Here is a 10,726-nt window from a genome sequence, read left to right as displayed (position 1 = left end):
TTCTTTTACCCGTGAGGTAAGAAGCTATGGTATTACCCACTCATGGAAGGACTGTCACCTCTTCTATTTCACTTCTTCTCCTTCGTGTAAAAGCAGATTTAAAAGGGCCAATCATATCTCCTTCGCTTCCTATCTCCATCTGAACTAGGCCTCTCCTCTCGAAACTCTTCCTTCCTCTATTCCAGCTTATCTGGGCTTGCACCTAGATGAGTTTTTAAGCACGAGATCTGAGTTATAGACCCAGTCATCTTAGATTCAAGAGAAAATTTAAAAATACCCTTCTGTCCTATGCCTGAACCAGCTTCTTCAATGAGTATAATCTTGCATGTGCCCAGCTATTTTTTAAAATGGCACTCCATTTCCCATGGATCTGTTGTTCTTTGTGCAGATAATTCTGTCAATATACAGTCTCCAGAGGAAGGAAGAGTGGTGAGATTATTAAAAACCATCTCTGAAGTCTTGATATCATCTATTCAAACAATATTGATGGAGGCTTTAGTAGATGTCAGGCACTGAACTCTGTCATGTATTTAAAGTCTGTCCTCATAGAGCTTACAACCAGTGGGTGACACAGAGAAACAAGCAAATAATTTCTGTGTTATGAGGAAAATGTTATGATAGGGAAGTACAAATGCTATGAGTCACACAGAATGAATGCATAGGCCACTTGTTCCGGGCTTTCAGTGTAAGTGGCACCAAGAGGAAACTAGAGGGACAAGAAGGAAGGACAAGATAAAGAATTAGAGGAAGAATGTTCTAGGCAGAGATATGGAATGTGCAAAAACCTGGAGACGAAGCAGAACATAGAATATTCAGGAAACTGAAAGTCCTTCAGGGTAATGGGAACAGAGGATAATAGTGAGATAGAAGGCTGGCCTCTCCAGGCATTAGAGATTTATATAGGAGCATACCTCAGGCCACAGGGCTCAGGGAGTATTTCTCCATAGGAAGTTACACTCCTTGGACCTTCCTTCCACTGGGTTTGGTTCCACCATTTGTGGCCATATATAACAGTTGAATTTCTTTTCCACTTAAGAATATTTAAAATATTCTAAGTCAGAGGTCTTGTTAACCTCAAGGTGTCACTTCTGAAAGTCAAATATCTCTAGTTTTATATATTTTTTAAAAATTCCCATATAATATATTTCAAGTTGTCTCATTCTCTTCATAATTTCCTCTAATTTTGCTAGAGTTTTTTTTACATTTCTTTTCAACCAAGATTCCAGAACTGTGAGTAGTACACAGGAGAGCAGAGTTTATAATTTCTCTTTACCAATGTAGTGTATTATTAGCACAAGCCAGAAATCTCACTTGTTCTGGCAACCAAAGTCAATATGCCATCAATTAAAATTTGTGTCTTTTGCATGCATTCCTTAGTAATATTTTCCATTCCTGGAATGTGTACAGACACTCGTACTGTTTACCATGATTATAGGACTTCATGTTTATTCTGTGCAAACACATTGTGATAGATTACCTATTCTGTCAGGCTATTAAAGAATTCTAGATGATATTCTGTAAGCAATATATTCACTATTTATCCCAGCTTCTTTATAAAGGTAATGCTGATTACGTTTGAATTTTATATGCAAGTATATAACATAACTATGTCTATGTCTATATACAAATCTATATCTATCTGTTGTATACAAAATAACTATGTAGTTTTTCTTCCAGTGTAAAATAAATTCCTCATACATCAACCATATCTCAGATAGCAGCAATTATCTTTGGAAAAAATACCAAAAAGCCACTACATGAAGGCCTAGAGAATCAACCACAAATTTTCAAGGAAACTTGGAAGAAGGGACAGACATGAGGTGAGTTTCACATTTTTAAGGCTTTCACCTGAGAGCAAGTTATAGTCACAGGACAGCATGGAGCAACTAAGGTTCCAACAGGAAACAAGTGTCTTTCAGGTCTGACCTCAGAGCAGGAAGACAGACCCCAGAGAAACTGCAGCCTTCAGAGCAGGAGAAGGAAATCCTGAAAGGAGACTGCAGAAGAGATGGAGAGTCCCAAGATCCATGTGAAATCTCTGCCTAAGTCTCCAGCTGATCCCTGAACCACACATTCAAACTCAATGCAGCTTGAAACTAAATTTAAAAGAATTGAAGTAAGATTTGAGGTGCCCCCCACCACGGGCAAGAAAGAGTTTGCAATTTGAGTCTGCCAAGTTAACTAACCACTAAAGCAAAAGCTTTTTAACTATTCATGGAAATTAAATAGTTCAGAGTCTTCATAACATTACATTACCTACAATATTTGCAATATTAAAGATAAAATCCAAAATATTTGACATATGAAGAACCAGGGAAATATCATACATTCATAGGGTAATCAAAAGAGGCCAACATCAGATGGTATAATTATCATATAAAGACTTTAAAGCATCTATTATAACTCTGTTCAAAAAGAAAATGTGCTTATAATGAATGAAAAGACATAAAATCTCAGCATAGATTTAGAAAATATAAAAAAGAACCAAGTAGACATCTAGAACTGAAAAATATAATAGTAAAAATTTTTTAAAAATCACTGCATGGGCTAAATAGCAGAATGAAGATAATAGAAGAATTGGTGAACTTAAAAATAGATCAATAAATCATTGACAAACACCCTTTCATGATTAAAAAAAAAAAAAACTCAACAAATTAGGAATGGAAAGCGTAATAAAGACCACATATGAAATTCACTCAGATAACATCACACTCAATGGTGAAAGACTAAAATCTATTCCCTTAAGATCAGGAATAAGACAAGGATGTCCACTTTCACCACTTCTATGAAACATAGTATTGGAAATTCTAGCCAGAACAATTTTCCTTTCATAAGAAAAGGAAATAAAAGACATCCAAATTAGACTACATCAGACTAAAGAGCTTCTGAAAGGCAAAGGAAACCAGGAACAAAAAAAAAAAAAGACAACCCACCAACAGGGAGAAAATATTGGCAAATTATATATCTGACAAGGGGTTAATTTCCAAAATATTTAAAGAACACATACAACTCAACAACAAAAAAACAAACAACCCAATCAAATATGGGCAGAGGATTTGAACAGACATTTTTCCAAAGAAGACATACAGATGGCCAACAGGCACATGAAAAGATGTTCAACATCACTAATTATTAGAGAAATGCAAATCAAACTACAATGAGATATGACCTTACTCCTGTCAGAATGGCTATAATTACCAAGACAAAAAGTAACAAATGTTGGAGAGGATGTGGAGAAAAGGGAGCCCTCATACATTGCTGGTGGGAATGCAAACTCATGCAGCGACTATGCAAAACAGTATGGATATTTCTCAGAAAATTAAAAATAGAAATAGCATACGATCCAGGTACCCCACTACTAGATATTTATCCAAAGAACTTAAAATCAGCAATTCAAAGAGACTTATGCACCCTTATCTTCACTGTAGCATTATTCACAATAGCCTAGATGTGGAAGCAACCAAGTGCCCATTAACTGATTAATCGATAAAGAAGCAATGGAGGAACTATATATATATATATATATATAATGGAATACTACTCAGCCATAAAAAAGACCAAATTCTTCTATTTGCAAGAACATGGATAGACCTTGAGGGTATGAATTAAGTGAAATAAGCCATAAGCCGGACAGAGAAAGATAAACACTGCATGGTTTCATTCATATAAAGATAAGGAAAGAGATGGATAAAAAGAACAGATTAGTACTTACCAGAGGTAAGGGAGTTCAGGGGTGGGTAAAAGGGGTAAATGGGCACATACATATGTTAATGGATAAAAATTAGACTATTGTTGTTGAGCATGATGCAGTCTATACAAAAAATAATAAATAGTAATGTACACTTGAAATTACAAGATGTTATAAACCATTATGGCCTCAATAAAATAATTGGAAAAAAAAGACATCCAAATTGGAAAAGAAGAAGTAAAATGATCTCTGTTGATGATGACATTACATTATATGTAAAAAACCCTAAAGACTCCACAAGAAAACCATTGCTACTAATAAAAAAATTTAGCAAAGTTGCAGGATCAACACAAAAATCAGTTGCATTTTAGGATGGGCTCAATGCAATCTCTATCAAAATCTTATCCGCATTGTTTGCAGAAGTAGCAAAATCCAACCTGAAATGCATATGAACTCTCAAGGGACCTCAAATAACAAAAACAATCTCGAAAAACAACAAAGTTGGAGACTTCACACTTCCTGATTTTGAAACATAATCAAAACAGTGTGGAACTGGTGTAAAGACAGACATAGAGCAATGGAATAGACTAGAGATTTCAGCAATAAACTCTCATGTGTATGGTCAAATGATTTTTAGCAAGGGCAGCAAGACCATTCAATGGAGGACAGGGCAGTTTTTTCAACAATTGGTACCGGAAAAACTGGATATCTGCATGCAGAAGAAAGAAGTACAACCCTTACCTTACACCATATAAAAGAAATTAATTCAAAATAGATCAAAGACCTAAATATAAGAGCTAAACTATAAAACTCTTGGAAGAAACACAGGGAGAAATCTTCATGACATTGGATTCAGCAGTGATTTCTTGGGTATGATACCAAAAACTCAGGCAACAAAAGGAAAAGAAGATAAATGGACTTTATCAAAATTAAAAACTTTGGTATATCAAAGAACACGATTAACAGAGTGAAAAGGCAACCCACAGAACTGGAGAAAATATTTAAAAATCATGTATCTGATAAGGGGTTGATATCCAGAATACATGAAGAACCTGCTTCTTCCTCTTTCATTCTCTGGTTCAACCAAAATAGCTTCCTTATCCTAAGGCTTTCTTCCCACCCACTCCTGTCGCCTTCGTCCCCTCTCCTGTCAGCCCCAAGATCCACACCAGAGCCTAACCGCCCTTTCCCCCCAAGTTCCCCACACACAGTTTCTCTTAGACTGCCCTCCTCTTTCAGTATAAATTCTACTTGTTCTCTAAATCACTGCTTCTGAAACTAACTGAAGTGAAGGATTAGCAGTTTTTTTCTCCAACTCATTGCAGTTAATAGTTTTGTAAAATAAAAATTGATAACTAGAAAATGAAATATAAAAACATAAATACTTAAAATATTATATTCACCAGATATAAAGCTAGTCTCTGTAAATGTGTCATGTTTACTCTTAATTTCTGTATTTGCCATTGACAGGTAACAACAATTTGAGAAGTACATTGGTCCATTGGTCACAATTTGAGTAGCACTGTTCCACATTGCAGTTCAAGCCAAGTCTTCAAATGGCTTTCTAAGAAGTCTCTCATAATGAGTTTTGACCTATAAAGATCTATGCCTTCCTCTGAATTTCTTTAGCATCTGTAAATATAATGCAATATTGCCAAGCATCTGGGAGGTCTTTTTTTTACTTTGCTGCACCAGATGTTTATTTCACAAATAATAAAACATAAAATAAGAAAGAAGAATGTCATTTATTCGACAAATACTTAATAAAGACCAATAAATGCAACATATTTTATTATCTTGATTAATTCAAAGTTCAATAACATCAGTTCTCTGCCTTCACAGACCGTACAGTCTGAAAGGAGAGAAAAGATAAGTACACAAATAAGCGTAACGTAAAGCAGCTTGAGATAAGTATCATAACAAAGATACAAAGATGGCTAAATAAAATTCAGAGATGGAAAAGGTGCTTTGGTTAGGGGAATAAGTGAAATCATTATGGAAAAACATCGTTTGAACTAGATCTTGAAGGATAGATGGAGTTCATGCAGGTGTAGATGGGGGAAAGGAGGATTCCAAATAGAGAAAATGACCACAGAGAAATAAGCACAGGAAAATGAAAGCTATTCAGAGAATGAAATTCTGTCCAATTTACCTGCAAAAGGGAGTAGGGAAAGATAAGACAGGAAAAGTAATTTGAGCCCAATTTATGGAGAACTTGAGAATTTTTGAATGAAACCATTGATGGTTTTTGAGCAAACAATAAGATCAAGGCTATGTTTTAGGAGTTTCTAGGGACTAAAGGATTATGATGTCGGTGTCACAATCCAATGTATACATCAGGATAGATGCGGAGAGGGCTGATGACCACTCTGAGTTTATTATAACCAGCATTTCAATATATACATAGCTTACAGCTGTTAAACATACACAGGTGTTCTGGATGAAGTAATTAGCAAATGCCAAGAATTCTTAGTGATTTCTCAAGGAGCCGTCCCTTGGCCTCTGTTTTGATATTATCATGTTATTGCTGTGCTTCTATATTTTTATCTCGGAGCAGGCAAGGTCTCTTAGGCAACGGTCCCTCCTGCTCCCGATATGGATATCGTTTCTCCATCTGTGCCCCCGGGTGGCCACCGCCTGGCTTAGGTTGCCCCCCCCAGGGGGTCTTACCTGTCATTGGCTAACCGGCCTTCTCACCTCTGGGTCACAGTTTCTTGACAAGCTTTTTCCAGTGATTATTAACCCTTCCTGTGTCAGGGGCGGCTACATATGATTAGGAAGTAATAAACGTCTAAATAATCTTATTCCCTCTTAGTCTTTTAAAGCGAGGAGTTTACTTTTAGATATTCCTGAAGCAGTCTGTAGCACACAGACGAGTGTTGCTAGGACACAGCTTCTTGATGTCCGCAATCACTTTACACTGTACGGTGTGAGCATTCATTCCAAACTGAGTGTTTTGGTAATACTACGTAGAAATCAAATGCCTCACATTAAAGTGGAAGGGACATTAGTCAATGAAAGCAAATCTTTATCTCATATTAACTGGGAAGCCACATGTGCCTCTGAAGTATTTCAGTCAATTAGCTTAAATATTGACACTTCTTGCTCTGTTCTCTCATATCTAAAGAATTCTGCCACACTGTCCTGAAAGTTATTTCTGAATTCTACAAATTCTTGTTGTCAGTGTCATACGATGTGCTGTACCTCAATTGGGCTCTTTACATTTTACCTCTGTATACTCCAATATATACAGAGACATTAGAAATGTTCTTAAACTCCATGTCAGAACTTTCAGTGAGACACTGTGTCTTATTGTTCCTCAAACTGTTTTCTGGAAGCTTTTTGGAATCCATATTCCAGTCAGGCAAGCTATTTGTAAATAATAGTGTCTCAGAGAAGTTGTTACTTCTCTTTACTGATTCCTCAGAGAATACGTAATCATTAACTTCTTAGAGATCCATTGGCTTGGAGGGGAAGGACTTTCCTAATGATATAGAGGCCAACTCCCAGGAGAACATGTCATAGAGAAAATCCATTTTTATTTTTTGTAGAGCAATAAAACCCTTTATCCAGCTGGAGACAGAGTATATGGTTTATCAAACACATCCTTTAGAGATTCGATCATTGTCAAAACTATAATAGCTTTATCTTTTCAGCACTGCACAGGGTCATGACACCTCTGTGTCAATTCCCTTTCAGTGCATAATTTATTAATGTTGACTTATTAATGTTCCTGGTTTGGAGCATTTAAAAAAGATAATATTACTAAAAGAAACACAAAGATAGCTTCTATCAAACCATTCTAAAGGACTTCTCAGAGCACTGGTGTGGAGAATAGATTGGAAAATAATTCCTTTTGAAAATTTTGTGTTGTGCCCAAAATGTAAGCCCTCACAACTTTTAGGACTCACACCCCTGGAGATTAGACACACACACACACACACACACACACACACAAATTCAGGAAACTTGGATCACTGACGTCTTTTCCATGAGACTGCGGAATGAAAGAAGTTTTATTATGACAGAAGAAAGAATCTGACTTCTATCTTCTAGTGGAAATGTTTAATTCTAAACACGCATATAATACAAGTCAATCTCAAAATTTTATTTAAAAAGGCTGCAAAAAGTAAAGTCCTATACCTAGCTGTTACTTTGGAAACTTCTGTACAGATGAAAAATTAAGGGAAAAGTTAAAGCCACTGTTTTCTGTTGAAGACATTCCAACATTTGCAATATTAAAAGTCAGTGTTGGTAAGTAACATTTGGTATTACATTTTTATGATGCTCAAACTAACAGTAATAGCAACAATAATGAAAAGATAATGGCTTTAAAATAATTACTACCAAGTTGCTGTAAAATATGTCCACTTCTTTTTCATATTTGAATGATATGTTAAGTAATATATTTAAGTGAATTGTAAATAGTAAAATTAAAATCCTCTTTACTGAGTCTATTGCACTGTAAGATGGGTTTAGGATAGGAAACTAGTAGACATTAAGTGTTAACTTTTGTGTTATATGCTATCCAGAACGTGTTGTAGGGGAGGAAGACATTTCCTCTATCCAAAGTGGGTTCGTCTGGCCAGAGAACGAATTAAATTCACATGAGACAGAATAGCAACAGAAAATTAAACAAAGCTTTATGGGGACCATGGCCCAGGGCCTTTCTTCCTGAAGGAAGAAAGGGCACCGAAGAAGTGGGGTGCACAGAGTAGTTATATACCCCCAGAGAGGATGTTTCACATAGGATTGAAATGCCCCTTTTACAATAGTCGCCAGACTGCTCTGTTGGCACAGCAATTGATGAAACAGCAGGTAGGTCTGCTGTCTCAGTGAACACAGCAGGATGGCTGGTCTGTTGTCTCCAGCTGAGTGGTCACAGGTGAGCGTTGCAATCAGTTCCTAGCCTAGGGAAAGTTGCTTAATCCTTAAGGAAATACCAATGTTGGGAGGGGGAGGGAAGTCAGTTACAGGAGGTTACCAGACAAGCACAATAAACAAATGCAGATTTAAGTCCTTGCCTTCCCCGTTGATTAAGAGTTTCTAGAGATAAGGTCATCTCCCCTTCTTCCTGGTACAGACAGGGAGATATCTTTACAGATGGAGAGTTCCTTTACAATGTAAATGTCTCTTACAAAGGGTAAGTAAATTCTACTTTTCAGTTTCTTTCCTGTCTGCAAAGTAACTAGCCTCAAATAATCATCATGCCAAAGAGACATACCTTGGGGTGGCCAAATCCAGGTCCCCACACTATCATAGATCATCCCTGCCACAAAATAGCAAGCTTACAAATGAGATTAACTTTATCTAGTTGTATCATAGTTACATAGGAAGAGAGACATCTAGAAGAAGGCAAAAGTTTATTTCTGTGCAGCCGGCCACCTGCTATGCCCAAAACTCAGAGTAAATAGCCAAGAAGTAGACTACATTCTCTTCCCACTCTCTCTGTCTGATGATTCTTTTGAAAAGTGACTCCATGCTCATTGCCTTTCCATGCTGAAAAAGGAGCACATCTGAAACTAGTTCTAACTGATGATAATATGTCTCTTGACTTTGCAGGTTACTGACCCAATGAATGTCTCTGAGCCAGATTCCAGCTTTGCTTTTGTAAGAGAATTTTTACTCCTAGGGTTTTCTTGTGAGTGGAAGATTCTGATCCTCCTCTTCTCACTCTTCACCACAACATATGCTCTGACTATAACAGGGAATGGAGCCATTGTTTGTGCTCTATGGTATAACCGGCGACTCCACATCCCCATGTACATATTCCTGGGGAATTTCTCCTTTCTAGAGATCTGGTATGTCTCTTCTACAGTCCCCAAGATGTTGGTCAACTTCCTCTCAGATGAAAAGACCATCTCCTTTGCTGGATGCTTCCTCCAGTTTTATTTCTTTTTCTCTTTGGGAACATCTGAATGCTTCCTTTTGGCCGTCATGGCCTTTGATCGGTACCTTGCTATCTGCCGTCCCTTGCACTACCCTAATATCATGACTGGGCATCTCTGTACCAAACTGGTCATTATCTGCTGGGTTTGTGGATTTCTGTGGTTCCTGATCCCCATTGTTCTCATCTCTCAGATGTCCTTCTGTGGTCCAAATATTATTGACCATGTTGTGTGTGACCCAGGGCCACTATTTGCATTGTTGTGTGTTTCTGCCCCAAGAATCCAATTGCTTTGCTACACTCTAAGCTCATTAGTCATCTTTGGTAACTTCCTCTTCATTCTTGGGTCCTATACTCTTGTTCTATTAGCTGTGTTGCGTATGCCTTCAGCCACTGGGAGACATAAGGCCTTCTCTACCTGTGGGTCTCATTTGGCTGTGGTATCACTGTTCTATGGCTCTCTAATGGTCATGTATGTGAGCCCAGGACTCGGCCATTCTGCTGGGATACAGAAAGTCGCAACTTTGTTCTATGCTATGGTGACTCCTTTCTTCAATCCCCTCATCTATAGCCTCCGGAATAAGGAGATAAAGGCAGCCCTAAGGAAACTTCTGGGGAGTTTCAACACAATCTAGGATCGCTCCATTATCAGGTTAGTACAGGCTAACAAAAAGCAATCAGAATTATATAGTTATCCAAATCTTCAAATATGGGACTAGTGAAATTGACTATATCAGCCTATGAAATTAAGTATCTATGGGGCCATTTTGAATCATAAAGTGGCTGGATTATATAGATAAATGCAGTTGTTGGGTTCTTCTTTGGCACTTAGACCGTATATTAACTAAGGAATGTACAAATTGGGGGTTTTGGGGATAGTCCTGTGATTCTTCTATGATAAAAGTTCTTGTGTTCTATTTGATAATTTAGGTTAATAGTCCTGGGATGAATAAGATTATAATAGTACCATTTTGTTTGTTTAGTTAGTTGGTTGTAAATAACAGAAGGAAATGTACTCTTTTCTGGTTGTGATTCTTTTCATGTTTGACTTTATTATTTTAGTGATATGGTCACTCCTGGTAAATAAAACCTTAGGAGCAATTATCCAAAATTTCTATGGGACAATAATAGTATGCTAGCCTAATGATATC

General features: G+C 37.1%; 1 protein-coding gene across 1 annotated transcript; it reads left to right on the top strand.

Moving 5' to 3' along the window:
- The first annotated feature begins 9,235 nt into the window (after positions 1 to 9,235).
- LOC106833374 (olfactory receptor 11H12) lies at positions 9,236 to 10,210 on the top strand. Its single transcript, XM_014844565.1, has one exon. It carries the CDS (start codon positions 9,263 to 9,265, stop codon positions 10,208 to 10,210), a length of 948 nt encoding a protein of 315 aa, XP_014700051.1. The 5' UTR covers positions 9,236 to 9,262.
- Positions 10,211 to 10,726: the final 516 nt, after the last annotated feature.

Source organism: Equus asinus, chromosome 2 (assembly GCF_041296235.1).
Source record: "Equus asinus isolate D_3611 breed Donkey chromosome 2, EquAss-T2T_v2, whole genome shotgun sequence".
Taxonomy (NCBI): Eukaryota; Metazoa; Chordata; class Mammalia; order Perissodactyla; family Equidae; genus Equus; species Equus asinus.
The sequence above is the reverse complement of the archived record's forward strand: the minus strand, read 5'-3'. Positions and strand labels throughout refer to the sequence as shown.

What these genes read in the sequence shown, in the direction of transcription:
- LOC106833374 (XM_014844565.1), top strand. Translation starts at nt 9,263, where the DNA reads ATGAATGTCTCTGAGCCAGATTCCAGCTTTGCTTTTGTAAGAGAATTT.